Source organism: Astatotilapia calliptera, chromosome 6, assembly GCF_964374335.1.
Source record: "Astatotilapia calliptera chromosome 6, fAstCal68.1, whole genome shotgun sequence".
In the NCBI taxonomy this organism is placed as follows: domain Eukaryota; kingdom Metazoa; phylum Chordata; class Actinopteri; order Cichliformes; family Cichlidae; genus Astatotilapia; species Astatotilapia calliptera.
This window is the reverse complement of record NC_137427.1, coordinates 42,663,869-42,684,853: the sequence shown is the minus strand read 5'-3', so window position 1 is coordinate 42,684,853 and position 20,985 is coordinate 42,663,869. Positions and strand designations below refer to the sequence as shown.

General features: G+C 44.5%; 1 protein-coding gene across 6 annotated transcripts in view; it reads right to left on the bottom strand.

Annotated features, from left to right (window-relative positions):
* Nucleotides 1-659: 659 nt before the first annotated feature.
* Nucleotides 660-20,985, bottom strand: part of tenm3 (teneurin transmembrane protein 3) — a 229,339-nt gene continuing 209,013 nt past the window's right edge. For all 6 annotated transcript variants that reach the window (XM_026172117.2, XM_080303276.1, XM_080303277.1 and 3 more), the window contains 10 exons: nucleotides 20,867-20,926; nucleotides 20,220-20,564; nucleotides 18,968-19,212; nucleotides 18,707-18,888; nucleotides 17,871-18,073; nucleotides 17,244-17,354; nucleotides 16,987-17,129; nucleotides 16,776-16,900; nucleotides 4,317-4,447; nucleotides 660-3,019 (listed from right to left, as the gene is read on the bottom strand). In XM_026172117.2, coding sequence (XP_026027902.2) covers nucleotides 2,264-3,019; nucleotides 4,317-4,447; nucleotides 16,776-16,900; nucleotides 16,987-17,129; nucleotides 17,244-17,354; nucleotides 17,871-18,073; nucleotides 18,707-18,888; nucleotides 18,968-19,212; nucleotides 20,220-20,564; nucleotides 20,867-20,926 — 2,301 coding nt within the window. In that variant the 3' untranslated portion in view covers nucleotides 660-2,263. The remainder of the gene's footprint in view (nucleotides 3,020-4,316; nucleotides 4,448-16,775; nucleotides 16,901-16,986; nucleotides 17,130-17,243; nucleotides 17,355-17,870; nucleotides 18,074-18,706; nucleotides 18,889-18,967; nucleotides 19,213-20,219; nucleotides 20,565-20,866; nucleotides 20,927-20,985) is intronic.

Genomic DNA, 20,985 nt, shown 5'->3' with positions numbered 1-20,985 from the left:
TTGCCTCCGTTGACAGTATCACAGTATCAGCTTAAAGCACTTGTTGCTGCTGAGTTTGCATCTTTTGCTGTGAAGTACAGCCAGACTTTGACCGCTTCGCCTTGGTCATTTTTAATCTGTAGCTCTGCTCTAAAAGAACGTGCCTGTACCTGGACCCGCCTACTATCCTCGGAAAGGTAAAATGATTGGCTAGAATCCAAAGTGTATCACAGCTCAGGAAAAAAAAGCACCGAAATAAAGCACCGAAATGTGCGCTGCTTTTCTGGTTACTACTGTTTATGTCAGAACCCGGTACCCATCCCTAGTCAGGACCCATTACAATGTTCCGGTCTTTCTGAGTTGACTTAGACGGTCTTCTTGTTTTGCATTTGCTTGAAAAACACTACCTGCATGTAGTTTGTTTGGTCCTTGTGTACAGTTTGTGTTTGTGTTGGGAGCTGGATGTTTCTTGGTGTTGGTGATTAGTGGATTTGATTTTCAATGACATCTTTTGTAGAAAATCCTACCCCATCTCAGGCTTCATTATGAAGTCATGTTACAATGTTTTCAGATGTTGCCAATAAAAAGCATGTAATGCATGAAAAAGCACTTGAGTAAATCAGTTTTTTCTTATCGCTGCTAGCAGTGAAAGTGAAGAACAAACACAGCAAAAAAAGACGTTAGTTTCAATGTATTTTATTCTTTACTGTAGAAACACTGTACATAAATTACTTTCTCTGAGACTAATATTGATGTACGTATAAGTGGAATTCATCAACCTCCGAAATAAAGAAAAAGATAAACCATAAAACATTGTCAACTTGTCATAACTGTCGTTGAAAAAAAGATCGGTAGCATATGAGGTTAACTCTCTGTGGAAAGTTCCTGCTCTTTCCTTCCAAATGACTAAAGTTACTTTTCAACCTTATAAACACACATACGCACAATGGAAACTCTAAAGGAGTACAGAGACCCACAATCAATGAGTAAACATCCACATTGATCTTTGATCTATTACTGTTACTCGTTAATGTCACTGATGGCAATGCACTGTCCCTTTAAAGATAAACAAGCAAAAATAAAGGGAGAAGCAACGATTTGTTACTACTCACAGCAATCCTGTCCCCCACCCCTCCCACCCAAAGCCATGATAACATGTTTCTATTGCAAGCAATACTACTACCTGTGACTGAGAAAAGCACAAGTCTATTTGTTATGAGGCCGAGTCACATTTTGTAAAAGTGAATAACACCTGGGCAGCCAGGGTACCAGGGGTTTATAGGACCAATGTACATCCACGCAAACACAACGGTGGCCCTACAGTCGCCCTGGTTCTTCACATACGTCAGTTTGACTGTGGTCTCTCTAAATTTGTAGAACTTGTTAGAGCACAGAATGGGAAGAAGTGGCTTTTAAGTAAAAACACAAATCAAAGTTTGTCTTTGTTCAGGTCATATAATGGTCCATTCCAGTGGTGACGGTGCAGTAAAAGTAGTAATAGTGGTATAAGTAATACTATGTAAAAATGTTTTTGTTAATTTTCATATACCCTTTTTGTCTGAAGCAACAGCAAGTTTATATAAAGAAAAAAACTCAAAGAGAAAATCAGTTAATTTTTTTCAGCTTTCATACAAAGTTGAATTTTTGTGCCTGTCCTTCTTAGAGAGTCCACGACGGTGGTTCCACTCAGTTGCTTCAGCCACGGACACGACAGAGCCTACAGACGTGGCTCCCAACAGAGATACGACACCTGCAACATCTCTTAGGGATGCACAGATGGCGATTACACTGACAGTTACCAGCTGTTGAAACGCTTGCAAGCTCATGTAACTGTAAAGTCCTCAGTCGGCCGCTTGAACGAGTCTCTACATCCCACTGTTTGATAGCTAGCTAGCACACAAATATAGCAGTCGGGTTATAGCCCCCACCTTTCACGAAAGGCGGTGGGGATGGGGGGTCATGCGTGCAAGCTGTTCGAAGGCAGACGACCGGGTGAAAAAAAGAGAAAGCGAGATAGAGAAAAAGAAAAAGAACATGACCGAAAAAAGGAACCTTTATCCGGGTTTGCAGACCATCAAACTGCAGCCGTGTTTCGGGTCAGCTGCACTGAAGTGATTGTTACATCATCAGTCTAGAAATCCCATTTGAACATTTTGATCCCAAAAAAAGGGATCGCGGGATCTCTTCAGTGGCTTGGTTTCAGTCTGTGACATCCATGTTTGAAAAGCTTTTGTTAGTCTCTGACAGTCAGTGGGCGGGATCATTGGATTCTGTTAATGCCGTGTTACCTCCTCCCTATCTCACTCTGCCGTAGGAACTGGATGTTGTTAGCGCTGTCGGCTAGCTCGGGGTACTGCTCTATAGACAGTACGTAGTATCCATCATAACCCAAAACCTTCCCGCTGCTTAGCAGCTGCCTCTTTTCTCCCTCCGTCCATAGCCGTACTCCTTCTTCCCCGTCTCTCACTCGCTGTTGTTCGCGCGCCCAGGCACTCGACAGCGCCCTCTGCCTTGCTTGTTCCAGGATTCGCGCTTTCTCCTCATCCAGCGTCGTCCCGTAACGCACGTGAAGTGTCAGGGCGCCGTACTGGAGCTCCACATCAGCAAAACGCCGCGTTCTCCCGTTCATGACTGTTGTGGACTGGGATACTGTGACGTTTACTCCATTTTCTAGTGACTTCCTCCCCGAGGTGAGCCGCAGTGCGCTGAGGTCATTCTCAGGCAGGCTGGTCTTGATGAAGTAGTGCGTGTCTCTTCCCTCCACTGTGAAATGCAAGCCCTCAAGGTAAAAGGCATTATTTAGGACAGCAGCCACCTTGATGCAGTCCTCGTTGGCGATGTTTAGAGCACTGGTCACAACGCGACCTTGGATCACGGCGAGCATCACTCCCTTTCCTATCAGAGACTTGACAGTGGCAAACCACAGCCAAGGCTTGTTGTGGTCTGAATGTCGCCGACTGAGCTGAATTTCTGGCATGCGCTCAAACGACAGAAAGGCCTGAGACTGACGGGTCACTTCCTGCTGGACGCCTGAGATAGACTGTGGAGAAAAAGCAGAAAAGGTGTCTGAAAATGTGACTCACAATCATTGTCGGCTGCATCTAGGTGTGTGGACTCAATCGATCATTGCTGCTCCAAGTCATACAAATTCTGTTCAATTCAATTTGATTTATGTAGCGTGAAATCACAACAACGCTTTATATGATCAAGTAAAAACCCGACAATAATGAAGAGAAATAGAGAGAAGTCGTGTTTCGGGTCATAGAGAGAAAAGCCCAATAATAGAGAGCAAACACTTGGTGATGGTGGGAAGGAAAAACTCCCTTTTTACAGGAAGAAAGCTCCGGCTGAAGCAGGCTCAGGGAGGAAGACAGCACGAAGTCTCTCCTGCTTCTTTATCTTTTTCTCTCTTTCAGTTTCTCTCTTGAAACGGCCACTTCTATTTCTGTCGTTGCCTTCATTAATCGCTGAGTTAACGTCAGTGTCTCTACGTCAGCGCCTCTACGTCAGCGCCTTTTCCTCACTCTCAGTGTGAGTGTGATTACTGATGACCCGACAACACGTGCACAGACATCCTCCTTTACTGATTTCCTTTCCTTTAAATGGGAGGATGTCTCACTAATAACTTCCTATTAATTTATTCCTCGTTTCTTCTCGTTCTGTTATTTTCTGTTCCTTGTCAACGTTATGTTTGCATGACTATATATAAATGAGTAACTATTAAGGTGTAGAATGTCTCGTATGTGGCCATCAGCAACAGTGACAAGCGTACCGAACAAACCACCCCAGATGTGTTTGATGCAGTTACATCATTTATTCCATTTACAAATATCATCCAGTGACTGGACTGACTGGATTAGCCACCGACTCGCTGCTCCCTGATGGCACGATTCTAAACCCGCTGTCAGTGCTGGCCACTTAGCTACAATACGAGCTCCAGATCAAGCCCTGAGGAGCTGGATTATGCTTGTTAGAGTTTCTTTCTTGTGCTGAAAAGTCAAAGAAAGATGATTCAGACATGTTTAAGAAGTACGTCCAGGCCAGGTTACATCACTGGAGACTTTTGAGAAAACATGAGGACCTACTGGTGATATGTACGACTGATGACGCCCATTCGATTTATTCAATTTAATTAATTTTTTTCTAACACTGCTTGGTAAGATCAAGGCAATAAAACTACTTCATGGTTTGTATTACAAGCAAAAATGAATTTTGCACAAATGTAACCACTGTTTGTTTGACACTTGTTTCACTGTCACTGGGCTGCAACCAGAGAAAACGCCCGCTGTGACGGATCGGGTGTGGTGTTCCTCCATAGTTCATCTGAGTATACATACAGGCAGGTCATCCCACAGCTGGCTCTTTTTCATCTCCAGTGATGGCTGTATCAGGTCAAATTTCGGAATAGGGAATCCTGGGATTGCATTATGGAGATGAAAGCCAAATGTGACCAACCAGATGTTGATATCTGCAGAGAAAGAGAAGAGTGGAAATAGTGATATTTATAAAAGAAACTGAGAAACAACAATGCAAAGCAATCATACTGTATCAGAGGGACTGGGACTAGTTTTATGCCTTCATATAAACTGACAAACCTCTGTTGGTGTTTAAAACACATTGATTCAATTCGATTTTACTCATATAGTGCCTCAAGGTAGGGGTGGGCAGTATAAACGGTATACGGTAGAAACAATATGAATTTGGCTTTTTGCTATAGTGCTCTACCACGAGCACATGTTGATGGTGTCATGCAAGCAAGGAGCTTATAAAGAAGAGCGGTGTGACGCTGGTCATATGGACCTGGTTTGGGTTAAGCAGTCGGATGTTGAGCAGAAAAATATCATCTGACAGTAATGGTGAAGAGACGGAATACAAGTAATTTGTTTCCTCACTTCAAAAACAAAGCCCGTGTTGGAATATGAGCAAAGCCAAAAACTGCACCTTCCACAAACAGTCAGTCCAGTGGAAAGAAAAACGGTGGCCCTACACAGCAGACATTTTACTTTATTACTGTATTCAGTGGCGTGTCCAGCGGGGTGGCCTGGGGGGGCACAGGCCACCCCCCCAACCAGACTGGCCACCCCAGGTGCCACCCCAAAGGCAAAACAATAAAATTCAATCAAATATCAAATGTCCGATTATGTTTTCACGGTGAAGCTCAGATATCCGAGTGTAAGTGAATGCAGCATTGGCTTCTGCGCTATGCGCATCACGTTAGCAAAGGTAGGAGAGCCAAGCACGAAAGACGCACTGCAGGAAACAATTTTTCGGTGAAAGAAAATGAGGACAGAATAAATGTCCCGGTAAGTAATATTAAGTTTGTTGAGTTTAGTAAACTTCGGTGAAATTAGAATACCAAGGAAAAAAATAACACTTAAAGAATTATTGCAGCTGTGGAATATTTCAGACAGTATGCTACTGAGGGCAGCTAACATAAGAGTTATGCGTTATAAGATATAATCTAAGTCGTAACATTGCTGTATGGAGCTGCAGATTTGGTTGCAGGTTAACATAGCTGGACTGGCCATCGGGCATACCGGGCATATCCCCAGTGACTTATTTTTTATTTTTTTTGTAACGGCATGAACAATGAGAGGTGGTGGATTGGCCAGATGCAGGTCGATGTGTAAAAATAACTCAGTTGTTTGGTGGTGGCTATGGCGGGGCTTCCACAGAGGCCAGCAGGTGGATGAGGGAAGGGGAGGCAGGAGGAGAGCCCCGAGGCAGCCACCAGTCCGAGTGTCAGGTGAACTGAACTTCAGGTAAGAAGTTATGACCTGCAGTCTCTCTGGGTCAGATATAAACTAAGTTTAGGTGGAGTTTATTTTTGTTGTGCTGACTTTTTACTGTCAGTTACAATAACTCGTACTGCGTTCTAGCCAGCTTGACGGAGTTTTTATACAGCTGGGTGGTGCTATGATGTTACTGATAGTGAACTTCTCTCATTCTCCCCCCTCTCTCTCCTGTTTCTACTTCAATCATGAAACTGATCAATGATCAGCTGATCGGCTTTTCTCTCTTGTTTATTTATCGCCCACTTTGCGCCAGAAAGGAAACCAGCAGATGTCGCGCTAAACAACAGCAGCACGTTTAAGCTTGATCAGCTGTTGTTAGAATTTATTTAATATTAATTTCTAGTATCAGCTGATGTTTGCTGGAGCCACAGCTGTAAACCTGCTGGTCATGATGTCGGTTTGGATATGTGGTGAGAGGGAAACATGAAGATGAAACCAGGAGATGTCCTTACTGAATCATCAGAGCTGAACAGGTGATGGAGAAACAGGTTTACCTTTTAGGACATGGATGAGTTGAAGTTATGAACTGTTTCTGAGAGACAAATAACACCAGGATCCTTTTCTAAGTAGCTGACAGCTGGTAACTGTGCAGGGGCGGGTCTAGGAAAGTTTTGCCAGGGGGGCAGGTAGGGCATTAACAGGGAGAGGGGGGCACAAAGAAATACCTTTCTTTCTTATTCTCATTTAAAATGTCTAGCTTTTATTAAATAATTATCTAAATCTTACAACCAAAGTTTTTATCTGATGTAAAATGTATAGAAATCATACATATACCAACAAGACGGTGTACATATGGAAAAGATATATATAAATTTTATAAAGTTTGTATCTGTCTTGTGTGAAACTTGTATGAAAAGCATACAAGAGTAAAAACAGATATAAGATCCCTTGAAAGATTATATAATGAAGCTTGTATGTTTTGGATACTAAAACAACATATGAAAGTAATAAGAAAGTGGCCACTTTCATGAGTAAATCATGTAAGTTTTTACTATTTCTTTTCCATATGGGACTGTCACAACAGCGTTTGTTTTCAGTCAAAGGCTTTATGGCTTTAATACCTGGTGGGCCGGTCTGTAGTCAAAATGCCCGATTTTCTGTCCCAGTCCAGCCCTGCAGGTTAATACTGGCAGTGTCACCATGCCAGCTGACTGTATTTCATCATCAGCCAGTGTTGTTCTTGATCAATATTACCAAAGTTTACCATAAGGCAGCATAGAAAGTATTTACTTGCTTTCAGGTTTCATTCAAATGTTAGTCTTTTCATTTGTTTCCACACTTTTTTCCTGTTTCAAAATCACCAGTTTGTGAGAAGATTATCTTCTTTTTTTAACAGGCAGATAAAGTTTTGCATTGGCTAATTTGTCAATTGTTTGTTACAAATGTTCGTATTTTAATATTCAAAAATGTTTTTGCCCAAAACATATGTGCACTATATGTCAGTAAAAATACTATGCAAATATTGCTGTCCTTGAATACTGAGTAAACACTGACAAAGCACTGATTGTATCTCTTGTACTTTATCAACGCAGTATCTAAAAACTTTGCACCGTAGTGGTTAAAATCTCATTTGAATAAGAGTTAAAAGCGCATTCGGTTATTAGGTTTATAGGATTATTGAATTATGGTTAACGGTTGGTAGGTCTGTGAAGGTTCTCAGTCATCCAGGTCATCGTAGTCAAAGGAGCTTGCAAGCTCCTTTGATTAACGGTTGGTAGAATTTTTTTAACTTTATCTGCCAATTACATCTGCCACCCTTCTCCAAATCTGTGCCCCTACCTGGCCCCCCCAACAAAAATTTTCTAGACACGCCACTGACTGTATTCAAAAATGTTGGCGCATTTATCTTCATTTTTATTTGTTATTTAAGAATTTTCTGTTACATTGTTTGGAAAAAGATCTGAAATTATTTGAAAAGTTTTATAATTTAAAATGTAAAAAAAGTTTTGCACAATAAATGTTCTTAAAATAGCATTTTTATACTGTTCAGACATTTTGACACACACACACTGTCGCGCTGACCTAGTAGGTGTGGCTGTTATTCCTCTTTTCCTTCTCCTGCCCTCTACCTGTTCGGTGCTGCTGCTTACCCATGGCCGCTGATTAGACCTTGGGTGCAATCAACAACTAAGCACGGCCTGGTGTGCGCCGCCCTGCCAGGTGAGCCACATTAGAGCAATCAAGGGTGGGCGTGCCGAGTAAACCTTTAAATGCATGCAGCAGTCATTTGACCCGGGTGCAACATACTGAGAGGACGGCAAACAAAGCACTTTTCCACTGTGAGGAAGACTTTGAACAAGACAGGCTATCGGTAAGCTCTTGAGTTCACATTTTGCTTTTGCAGATGTATCTGGGACTATGGAAGCTCAGTTGTGCAAATGTTTTACGCTTAGGGAAATAGTTGCTGCATTTAAGTTTAATTATATTGACAAAAATGAATGTTTAAGTTTGAATAAATTGTTTGTGCAGTTAGTGTTCCCACATATTTATGTTAATTAATATTAAAAATAGTTACCCCAAATCCTTGGGTGGATCGTAAAACTAGTGAATAAATGTTTGGTTTTGATTTAAAGAAAATAATTCTTTGTAAAGAAAATCCTTAGTTAAAGTCTATTAAAATGTTTGTGAATGCTAAAATGTATACTTTAAAATACAATTGTTTATAAAAAAGTGTTAAATGCAAAGAAGACACATTGTGTATATTTATTTAAGAACCACAGTTAAATTAACACAGTTAACCACATGGTAAATGGCTTTACTGAAGTGTATTTTGTTATTTCATCTGTCTTCTGTGTAATTTATCTGAATGGTTAATGAAATGTTCTTTATTTTTGTGTTGAAAGGTTTTTTACCTGCTGCTACCTACCAGCTATCAAACTAGTTGGTCTAAATAAAGTTGAGTGAAATTCAAAGTCTGGTCTTTTTCAAGTGTGGACACCTCACAGTCAGAGGAACACTTGACAGTAAAAAACCGGCCTGGCCAGTAGAGAAACCGGCCTTGACCAGTGAAGACTCCACAAAAGCTCACCACAAAGACGGAGAAGACTCCACCTGGGGGCCTGGAGGAAATCGCACACCGTTTGCCTGTCCAATCAACAACCGAGAAAACAGAATGGCTGAGTCCAAGTCACTCGAAGAGCTGAAAATGGAGCAAACCACTGCAAAGAGACTGTTTTCCAGACTCCCCAACCATATAATAAGGACCCACATGGATATGTCTGTAGAGGAGCTGCAGGATTCCTTCAAGAGACTCACAGTAGAGGGCTCCAAAGTGATTGACGCGAACGAGGAGCTTGAGGCCGCCTACATCACGCAGTGTGAAGCAGAGGGCACACCGGAGCTGATGGGCCAACAGAGAGCAGACGTCGAAAAAACGGAGAAAGAATGTGAGCAGAAGTTGAAGGAGGTGAAGCACCTGATCAGAGAGACACTGTGGACATCATATGGTGAAAAAGAACTGACCCTTGCTCTAAAATCAGCAGAAATGGCGTGTGAGAACGTCACATCCACTCAGCCTGATACACCGCTGGAGGCATATGATTTTATGCTCCACCATCTAGAAGAACTGGTGAAGAAAGCTAAGCAGGCACACCAGACATGGAACCGCTGGGCTCCACCTGCTGAGAGGCGAGATTGTGATCGTCGACTGATGGAGCTCCAAACCTGCCTTCCAAAGCTGGTGTCAGGGAAGGCAGTCCTGATCAAAGCAGAGAGGATTAAAAGAGATGCCGACCAAGCAGTTGTCACAGTCCGCAACGCAGCCTCGGTCGCAGCCATAAAACTGAAAGCCACAGCTTTACCAAAGTTCACCGGCAGCCAGCGTGAGTTCTACAGATGGCGGAAGGAATGGGAGGCTCTGCAAAAGCAAGGTGAACCAACCGGGTCCGTGGAAGTAAAGAAATTCCAACTTCTTGATAGCCTCGATGATAAAGTGGCCAAAGATCTGCGCCTGTCCACATACACCTCGGCCGATGAGATCTTCAGAGTCCTTGAGAACCGCTATGGAAATCAAGCCACCATCGCCATTGAAATCATTGAGGAGCTTCAAGCTATCCCTCCTGTCCGTAGCAACCAGCCTAGAAGAATTATAGAGCTTATCCACGCAGTTGAAAAGGCCCTCTATGATTTGAGTGAGCTGGATGAAGCAAATGCCATAAAGAACCTCTTGGTAATAAAGTCTATCGAAAGCAAGCTGCCTGAGTCCCTAAAGAAAGACTGGCTTACCCACGCTGCTGATCCAAAGAATGCTGTGACTCATCAGAACCGGTTTGACAAGCTGCTCGCATACCTCCAATCTCAAGAGTCCATCTACGAGCAGTTAGACCAGCTGAGAGACATCGACCCTGCCAAGGAGAGAATAAAGTTCCCAGTAAAGTACGCCCGTACCAAGTCAGTTAAATCCAGTACTGATCCAGCAGGCTGCATCATCTGTGGGGACCCAAAGCACAAGAGAAAGCTCTACATCTGCAGACGGTTTCGAACCAACACAAAGTTACAGGAGAAAGAGGATGCAGTGCAGCAACTTGGAGCCTGCAAGAGATGCCTCGAGATCCACGATGAACCCTGCAGAAAGACTACTTACCTGTGTGGAAAACCAGAGTGCAAAGACCAGCATCATTACCTTCTTTGTCCCTTGCCACGACCCTTATCACAAAGGCCCAAGTCTGGTCCGGCGAGAGCTGAGGGGAGGAGGTATACAGAGGTTCAAGAAGAGTTCATCTCTAAACTATCACCAGAGCTAGCGCAGGAGTGTCGGAAAGCTTTCTGCAACGTCTCATCACGAGCCTTCAACTCCATGGCAGCAGAGAGAGGTCTACTGGAGGAGACTGGTCTAAAAGAGTACCCTGTGATCCTGATGCTCCTTGACGTCATCGCCAATGATGGGCAGAGAATTGGGACACTAATTGATCTAGCATCTGACACAAACTACATAACCCATAAAGCCGCAAGTAAGCTCAACCTTCGCAGTGAAGACGTCATGCTTGTCATCCAGGGTATCGGAGGTATGAAGGTGTCTGTGGCAACCAAGCGCTACCTTCTCAAGATCCGTGTCAACACCTCAAGAGGAACTTTAAAGCCTCACCAGTTAGTTTGCTATGGTCTTGACAAGATTGCTGAAGTGACAAGACATGTTCCACCTCAAAAGCTACAGAAGATCTTCCCTGACATCCCTCCCCAAGACCTCATCAGACCCAGAGAGATCCAGCTTCTAATCAGCCATAAAGAAGGCCAGCTGGTGCCCCAAAAGATCCGTTCCATCGGTGACCTGGTTCTCTGGGACGGTCCACTTGGCAAAACAATCGGGGGCACGCATCCAGACCTCTTTGAGGAAGTCACTTTGATGGCCCACACCTCCAAAACTCACTTCGCAAGATCAATGAGAGCTGCTGCATTCAAGTACCAAGAGTTCACTAAAGACCTAGCTTCCTGTCAGCACCCTGATCACCCTGAGACTCCATCCACCACAGCTACCAGCAGCAGAGACTTTCTGAAGTGGTGGAGGTGGGAAAGCATCGGAGCCGCTTGCCAGCCGAGATGTGGAGGGTGTCGTTGTGGGAGCTGCCAGCCAGGGGGTAAAGAAATGACGCTTGCAGAAGAGAGGGAGATGGAGATCGTGAGGAATGGCCTGACTTACTCAACTGGAGATGCCCACAACAGTGAACCGCATTGGCATGCTAAATACCCATGGGTAGAAGATCCAGCAACCTTGCCAAATAACAGGAAAGCAGTAGAAGCAACATTCATCAGAACCGAGATGAAGCTATCTAAAGAACCTGAATGGAAGAAGGCCTATGCTGCACAAGTTCATGAGATGGTAAACCGCAGAGCTGCAGTGAAGCTGTCCAAAGAAGTCCTGCAGAGTTGGACTGGGCCAGTATGGTATATAAGCCACCTCATCGCGCCAAATCCACACTCTGTCTCTACCCCAGTGAGGTTGGTGTGGAACAGCAGCCAGAAGTACAGAGGCCTCAGCCTGAATGACATCCTCATCAAAGGTCCTGATGTCCTGAACCCGATAAGAGCTGTCCTGCTGAGGTTCCGAGCTGGTGTCTACGCCGCCCTTGGTGACATCCGCAAGATGTACAACTCCGTCTGGCTGGAAGATCGAGAAGTCCACTTGCACAGATTCTTGTGGCGTGACACAGAAGATGCAGACATAGAAGACTATGCCATAACAAGAGTCAACATTGGAGACAAACCTGCTGGTTGCATAGCCCAAGTCGCCATGAGAGAAACTGCAAACCTACCTTCATTCAGTCACTTCACAGAGGAGAAACGTGTGCTGGAAGAAGATGTTTATGTCGATGACATCCTGACATCACACAATGACCTCGACCATCTGAGACTCCTAACAGCCAACATCGAGCACATCCTGAGAGCTGGAGGATTCTACATGAAGCCTTGGGTCTACTCCAGTCAAAGTGGGAGGGAGGAGTCAAAGAAAGAGTTGCCTCGATCAGAGCCAAAGACTATGATCCTGCCGAACCAGCTGACGGAAGATGACAACAAAGCCCTTGACCTTGGCTACACCATCAATGATGACAAGCTTCATGTCATGGTTGCAGTGAACTTCTCAAAGAAAAGGAGGAAAATGTGCCTTGGTCAAGACCTGCTCAGAGACGAAGTCAGAGAGCAAACACCTGATCCACTCACCAGGCGAGAACTGCTAAGCCAAGTCTCCGGCCTATACGACCCACTCGGTCTAGTGACTCCCGTCAAGCAAAAGGGTGCCATCCTGGTAAGGAGAGCTTTCCAAGAAGCAAAAGTAAAGCACTGCCTCGAAGACACATGGGACGCAGCCTTGTCTGAAGGTCTCCGAGAAGACGCTATAAAGCTTCTGGAAGAGTATGCTGACCTGAAGAAACTGCATTTCACTAGAGCCCTGACTCCACCAGATCCTTGTGCAGAGCCCAGTGCCATCACGTTCTCTGATGGCAGTGAACATGCATATGGTGCAGTGATGTACCTTCGCTGGAGCTGCAGCCATAGTGTCATTGTGAGACTAGTAGAGTCCAAAGCCAAACTGACGCCTCTCAATCACAAAGGCGATCCTGTTAAAGCAGAGATGTGTGGCGCAGTCTTTGCTGCCCGTCTGAAGACCTACTTCCAGAGACACTGCAGAATCCAGGTCAAAAAATGGTACCACCTCGTTGACAGCCAGACCGTCTTGGGTGCAATCCAGCGTGAGAGCTACGGTTTCCAGACCTTCTTTGCAAACCGCGTTGGTGAAATCCAGAGTAGCACTGATGCCCAGGATTGGTGGTGGATTCCTGGGTCAGCAAACATTGCAGACATCCTCACCAGAGGGGCCAGTCCGAATGCCCTAACCGAGGACTCCGAGTGGCAGTCGGGTCCAAAGTTTCTCCAACTTCCTGAAGATGAGTGGCTGAAGAAATCCGCCGGAGAGGTCGCTGCCCAAGCTCGAGAAACGGTCACAAAGCTACAGAAAAAGACTTTTGTTGCGGTCCTTACCAGAATGCACATCAAGGCGGCTCAGGACTCAGTACACGTAGAGTCGAGAAGACCACGAGGAGTAGCAACCCAACAGCTAATCGACGAAAGGCGATTCAGCAACCTGAGAAGGCTGATTGGGACCGTGGCGTGGGTCTGGAGGGTTGCCAAAAAGTTCATGAGATCAAAGACCAGAGACCAAGAAAAGTGGGAGGTAGTACCATCTTCGGGTGTCCTCACAGTCTGCGAGAGACAAGATGCTTTTCGAGACCTTTGCCTAGCAGCACAAGAGGGCGTCAACTTCCCAAGCACCACAACAGACAGACTAGTCGTTTACAGAGACCAAACAAGTGGACTTCTAGTTTGTGGTGGCAGAATCCAAACCTTCAAAAAAGACCGCAAAGCCGTTCCCCTTCTACCATTCCAAGCCTGGCTATCCACCCTCCTTGCCAGAGAAGCACACAGCGAGGGACATGGCGGAGTGGCAGAAACCTTACTGCGGATGAGAATGAAGGCTTGGGTTGTCAGAGGAAGAATTATTGCCCAAAAGGTCGTTGACCAGTGCATCATCTGCAAGAAGGCAAAGGCAAGAACCTGCAAGCAAGTAATGGGGGACTTACCTGAAGAGAGGTCAAATCCTGCTGCACCATTCGAATTTACATCTGTTGACCTGTTTGGACCCTATCATGTGAGGGATGATGTCAAGAGAAGAGTGACCATGAAAGTTTGGGGAGTTGTGTTTTGCTGTATGGCAAGCCGAGCCATTCATGTCGAACTAGCGAGCACACTATCAACAGAGAGCTTCCTGCTTGCCTACCAGAGGTTCACTTCTGTCCGAGGCCATCCCCGAAAAATCTGGTCAGATCCTGGTACAAACTTTGTTGGCGCCAAACCTGTCTTGGAAGAAATGTATGCTTACCTGAGACGACAAAACAAGGAGTCGCTTGAAGAATACTCTGCCAAAAATGAGACCATCTGGGCATGGAAGATTCTTCCCGCTGACTCACCTCACCGAAATGGGGCCGCCGAAGCTGCTGTCAGAGTTACCAAGAGAGCCCTCCATACTCTCGGCAATACAGAGGCTCTTACCTTTAGTGAGTTTCTGACAGCACTCCAGCTAGCCGCCAACCTTGCAAATGAGAGACCCATTGATGCCAGAATTCAGAGCCGAGAAGATCGCATTGACTACATCACGCCGAATAATCTGTTGCTTGGTCGAGCCACACAAAGTGGGGACTTCAAAACTGTCGACTTCACAAATTATCCTTTCAAAAGGCTGAAGGAAATACAAACCATAGTCAACAACTTCTGGAGGTCCTGGAGCCAACTCGCTGGACCAAACCTGTTCATCCGCAGTAAATGGCATACTTCGGAGAGAAACATTGCTGTTGGAGACATAGTTTGGCTCTGCGACCAAAATGCCCTTAGAGGGCAGTTCAGACTCGCAAAAGTCATTAGCGTGAATCCTGATTCTAAAGGGATCGTTCGAGATGTGCATGTGAGGGTCACTCCAAGTTCCAGCATTGCGATCAAGAGTCCAAAACCTGCTACCACAAGTCCTGAGCTGGGCACCACCTTACATCGGGACATCCGGCGTCTTGTGGTCCTTTTACCGGTGGAAGATCAAGCGAGGGACCAGCCCACCTGAGTGCGATCTTTCCAGACAGTGCTGAGCAAAGATCGAGTGGGAGGTGTCGCGCTGACCTAGTAGGTGTGGCTGTTATTCCTCTTTTCCTCCTCCTGCCCTCTACCTGTTCAGTGCTGCTGCTTACCCATGGCCGCTGATTAGACCTTGGGTGCAATCAACAACTAAGCACGGCCTGGTGTGCGCCGCCCTGCCAGGTGAGCCACATTAGAGCAATCAAGGGTGGGCGTGCCGAGTAAACCTTTAAATGCATGCAGCAGTCATTTGACCCGGGTGCAACATACTGAGAGGACGGCAAACAAAGCACTTTTCCACTGTGAGGAAGACTTTGAACAAGACAGGCTATCGGTAAGCTCTTGAGTTCACATTTTGCTTTTGCAGATGTATCTGGGACTATGGAAGCTCAGTTGTGCAAATGTTTTACGCTTAGGGAAATAGTTGCTGCATTTAAGTTTAATTATATTGACAAAAATGAATGTTTAAGTTTGAATAAATTGTTTGTGCAGTTAGTGTTCCCACATATTTATGTTAATTAATATTAAAAATAGTTACCCCAAATCCTTGGGTGGATCGTAAAACTAGTGAATAAATGTTTGGTTTTGATTTAAAGAAAATAATTCTTTGTAAAGAAAATCCTTAGTTAAAGTCTATTAAAATGTTTGTGAATGCTAAAATGTATACTTTAAAATACAATTGTTTATAAAAAAGTGTTAAATGCAAAGAAGACACATTGTGTATATTTATTTAAGAACCACAGTTAAATTAACACAGTTAACCACATGGTAAATGGCTTTACTGAAGTGTATTTTGTTATTTCATCTGTCTTCTGTGTAATTTATCTGAATGGTTAATGAAATGTTCTTTATTTTTGTGTTGAAAGGTTTTTTACCTGCTGCTACCTACCAGCTATCAAACTAGTTGGTCTAAATAAAGTTGAGTGAAATTCAAAGTCTGGTCTTTTTCAAGTGTGGACACCTCACAGTCAGAGGAACACTTGACACACACACACACACACATCTATATCTATCTATCTATCTATATATACAGAAGAATATATCGCAATATATACTGTTACTGCACATGCTTCAAATTACACCGCAGTATGGATTTTAGGCCATGTCGCCCAGCCCTACCTCAAGGCATTTAATATCATAAGGTGGGGACCCTACAATAATCCAGAGGAAACAATCAGGTGACCCCTATGAGCGATCACTTTGGTGACTGTGAGAAGGAAAAACTATCTTTGCACAGGAAGAAACCTCTGACACACTCATGGTTGGGCAGCCATCTGCCCAGACCGACGGGGGAGAGGGGAGGGAGACGAGACAAAAGACATGCTGTGATTAATGCAGAGAGGTGTATGAACACATGGTGAATGAACACATGGTGTATGAACACATGGTGTATGAACACATGGTGTATGAACACATGGTGAATGAACACATGGTGTATGAACACATGGTGTATGAACACATGGTGAATGAACACATGGTGTATGAACACATGGTGAATGAACACATGGTGAATGAACACATGGTGAAATAGGGTGGATTAAGAAAAAACGTCTAGTCTACTGCAGCATAACTAAGCGAGGATTCAGGGTCACCTGGTCCAGCTGCTTCCACAGAGGAGGAGAAACTATTCTACTTTTACAGATCTCAGGAACGTCTGCTTCTGTGTCTGAACTTGATTTCGTATTGCTATTACATCATTTAACTTTCTTCATTTAACTGAGAAGTGCTTTATAAATAAACTTGACTTGTTTATTTCTCTGATGAAACAGAATGAAAATGATTTCTCGAGTAGTGCAGCAGGAATTATTCCACGAGTTATGTGACCTTAAAGCAACAGGTAATACACACATGGACTGAAAACATGTAAACAAGTCCAAATCGCTCCTTTACCTGTGACATATTCTTTGACCTGGTGGATCTTGCTGATGGGGTTGTTACCTTGGAACATGTACAGGTTAAAGGGCTGAGGGTCCTTACCAACACGTGTCCATGTGCTGATGTCAGGAGTGGTCCACCTTAAAACACAGACATGCTCTGCTCATGCTTGACACCATTACAGTCACCTGTTACACTTGTGCTGGTCGAGTGTCAGACTGCCTACCTTCCCGCAGGAATGTCATAATCTCTGTCTCCAAAATGAAGCAACCGCGTCAAAGGATCATACAGACCTCCGTGGAAACCAATTACCAACACGAAGTCTGGGTTGGAATCAAAGTAAACTTCACCATACGCTGTGTATTGCACCTACACAGACACACAAAGATCTATTAATTGCATCGGATATGGAGAAACACAGCAGTTCTGATGAATAAAGTCACATGCTGAAGCCTTTTGTTCCGGCAGGACCAACATGCATACCTGTTTAAGCAGGAGCCCATTGTTGCTGAACACAGCCAGTGGAGTCCCAGTGTTATCACATGCAATATAAAACTCTTCTCCGCTGCTGATCTCCATGGCAAAAACATGGCCCTGTGCAAAAATAACCAACATTGGATTCAACAATAACAAACCTGCTATCATGCTGCGATATGCAGTTATAATCCATTGCTATGGGGTGCACACACACCGTGTTTTCACATCTTTGTGGAGATCACGCCGCTAACCCCAGCCATGACAAATGAATGCCTAAACCTAACTATGACCGAATTGTTACCCTGACACTAAAACCACATTTTGAGTCTGTTGGTCCCCACAAAGATATGTAGACACGGTCAGCTGCATTGTTACAGATGCCTCAACTAGTGCACCATTAGCTTTAGCAGAATAATTAAATAAATTACAGGGAGAAACTGCTCTCTCCGTCTTGTCACTTTTTTCCATATGCTCACTGGAGAGAAACCTGCTGTAACCAGACTGTCGTGCATCAAAAGTACAGCACTGAGTGTCTCGCCTGCTTCTAGCACGACAGCAGAGAGGTTTTTTAACCAGCCTTCTAACTTTAACAAAAGCACTGCTGCGAGCTAAATGACTCTTTCAGTGTGGTACCTGCAGATCGTAGTAAAAGGACGTGATCTCTGAGCTGGAGTGGTTGTAGACGTGGGTTATCCTGGTGGGATAGTTCAGGTCCGCATAGAAGAACTGCAAGTGCTGGCCCAGGCTGTTCCTAGATGCTACTCGCCGACCCAAGCCGTCATAACGGTACTGGATGGTCCAGCTGGCTGCTTTGCTGTAGACACGAACTAGTAGGCCTGTTGTAAAAAAAATACTGATGCTGTTGTCTTTTATAAGGAAAAAGTGCACATGTTCAGTGCATGTATGACTCTCTTTAGGGTTAGTTTTCTGTTTTCCACATAAGCCTTTAGAGCAGCGGTCCCCAACCCCCGGGCCTCGGACCGGTACTGGTCCGTGAGTCGTTTGGTACCGGGCCGCGAGAGTTGAGGCTCAGGTGTGAAATGTGTGGTTTTCAGGGTTTTTATTGGTTTTCAGCGTTATTTTGTTATCGTTTTTATCATTAACTCGGTTTTCCTGGGTCTTTTCACGTGTGTTATGAATAAATCTTCTTTTTTTCGGTACCGGTACTAGTTTTATTTTGTTGTATTTATCCGCGACACCTTAAAGGCCGGTCTGTGGAAATATTGTCGGGCATAAACCGGTCCGTGGCGCAAAAAAGGTTGGAGACCGCTGCTTTCGAGTGAACTTTGACTGCTCAGGATGTGATCAGGTGCTCTATGGCACAATTTGTAAACTTCTGTCTTGAATATAACATTTTCCTACACGTCTGATTTGGGTAATCATTTAAACTGTTCAAGCACAGTCAACGTCAAGAGGACGAACACTACTGTGCCACTTTGCGTTGCGTCTGTTGGTCAAACTGTGCAAACCTTTGGAGTTGTATTCAAATATCTCAGCTCCTCTCTGTCTGAGGAAGCCGTCCTCATCCAGCCTATACTGAACATCTCCCAGCCGAGTGATTCTGTCCCGCAGGTCGTAGCGCAGAGGGGTCAAACGCCCGCTGTTCCCAGGGTTCAGCAGATGCAGATTCCCGTTCAGATCGTAATTATATCTGAAAGGACAGAAAGTAGAATCGTTAATTATTATTTGGCATCAGTGTTTTCTTTCTTTCTTGAATGCTGTGATCCTACCTCCACATCATCTTCTCATTGAGGGAGACGGTCTGCAGCTGTCCATCGACGTCATACTCATAACCATATTTGGTCGTGTTAGCAAACGGCCCGATCTTGATTTCACGCTTTGTCACTCGGCCCATGTTGTCATACTGAATGGTGATCCAGTACATCAGTGACCTGAAAATCTCATACTGGATCTCCTTGATGCGGCCGTGCTGGTCAAAGTGTTTTGTGTAGGTCATTACTGCTGTGGAGATAATCTGGGAATGATGGGCAGACAGAAGATCTACTGTTACACTTCAGCAGTGACCCAAAGCCCTGCTGATCAAAAAACTGCACCTGACATCTGGACAGCCCCACCCTGCCTCAGGTGGGGTTTTGTTTCATTGCTTTGAAGACACAAACACAACCTCCAGCTGTGGGTGGAGAAAATGTCATTTGATGAGGGAAGAACACCTGCTGCATCTGACACACATAAATCATACCTGTGACTAACACTGTGTCCAGAAGCATAACAGTGGTTAAACGTAACTGAGGGCTGTGGGTGCTCAAACTCTCAGGATCTGAAAGGATGTTAGCTCGCTCTTTAAATATTAGCTCGTCTGCTGCCAGTTTAACTTCAAGGCTTCGAGAAACATCCACAAATAGCTGCAACACTGAGAGGTCACAATAAACAAGCTGATATGGAGAATTAAGATATCTGAAATATATCCTTATCAGCACAGCGAGACCTGAAATGTCCAGCTACCTCAGCCTAATTAACCCTATAAACCTGTGCTATAAACTCTCAACCACGAAATGAAGATCCACAAAAACTCAGTGTTTCAAAATGTTTTCGTGATCTCTGCTGCCATGAGACACTGCCTCAGCCCCATTTACCAATCACTGATTAATGCACTTATCCCACTTGTTTTCTTCCTCTTGGAGACGTCCAAAGTTTTGTCCCATCAGTGGAAATATTTTAGGTGTCAGTGCCCCTGAAAGGATCTAACTGATGTGTCGTGCAGCGGGGGTGATAACATGATTTGGGTGTCCCTTCGGTCTCTTCCAGGAATCATCGTATGGTTTGATGTGAATGAAAATGATGTTACTCGTATGATATGGCCTTGCCAGTCACTAGATTTAGGAATGGTGCTCTCCACCACCATCAAAAGACCAACAAGGGAATATCTTTTGGAAGAACAGAGTTTAAAAGATTACTAAAATGTTACCATATTACTAGAATCTGAGGTGCTTATTTTAAACAGTATCGAAGATCCGTTATTACCTGATTGATATCGTAATAAATGACTCCAAACTTCCCAAACTGTTCCACTTTCCCAGATATGTCGTCAAACTGATAGAGATCGATGGGCAGCGGCGTCTCGTTGATTACAGCCTGCATGCTGGTGACCCTGAAACTGTTGTCATAGGTGTAGTCAAAGCGCGCGTTCACCATCCCGTCCTCGCTGAAGCGGAATATTTGCCGGTCAACCAGTGGGCCAATTTGGCGGTACCGGATGGAGCAGATGAAGCCTTCGCTCTGCAGGTTGACAGTCTTAAGCACACCAGCAGTCTCGTCATATGTGAAGCTGACCCTGGTCGAGTCATAAAGGATTTCTGCCAGCTTGTTCTGACGAGACAAATATAAACAAGTGTTACAGTGACGACACAAGCAGGATGTCTGCTGTGCATATCACACTTCATCACCAGCCTACAGCTCATCCAACTGTTTCTTTATGGTTCCACTATGGGTAACTTTCAATGACCAAAAGCAACTGTGAAGTTTGAAGCGGGAAAGATGTTGCAACAACACTGCTGCATGCTGCATGTACAGGACAACTGTACCTTAAACATACACAGACATTTCCTTCCTCATCGGTAACCTTTGACCTTTGTTGAAGAATCAGCTGCATAAAGACATGAATAACCTACCTGTCTGCGGTATTTGTACAGTATACGCCGGCCAGTGCCTAGATGAGCCACCCTCAGGAGCTAAGAAAGAGAAAGCAGTGAATGATTAGCTTTGCTGCTGTTGAGTGAAGTTGATCACA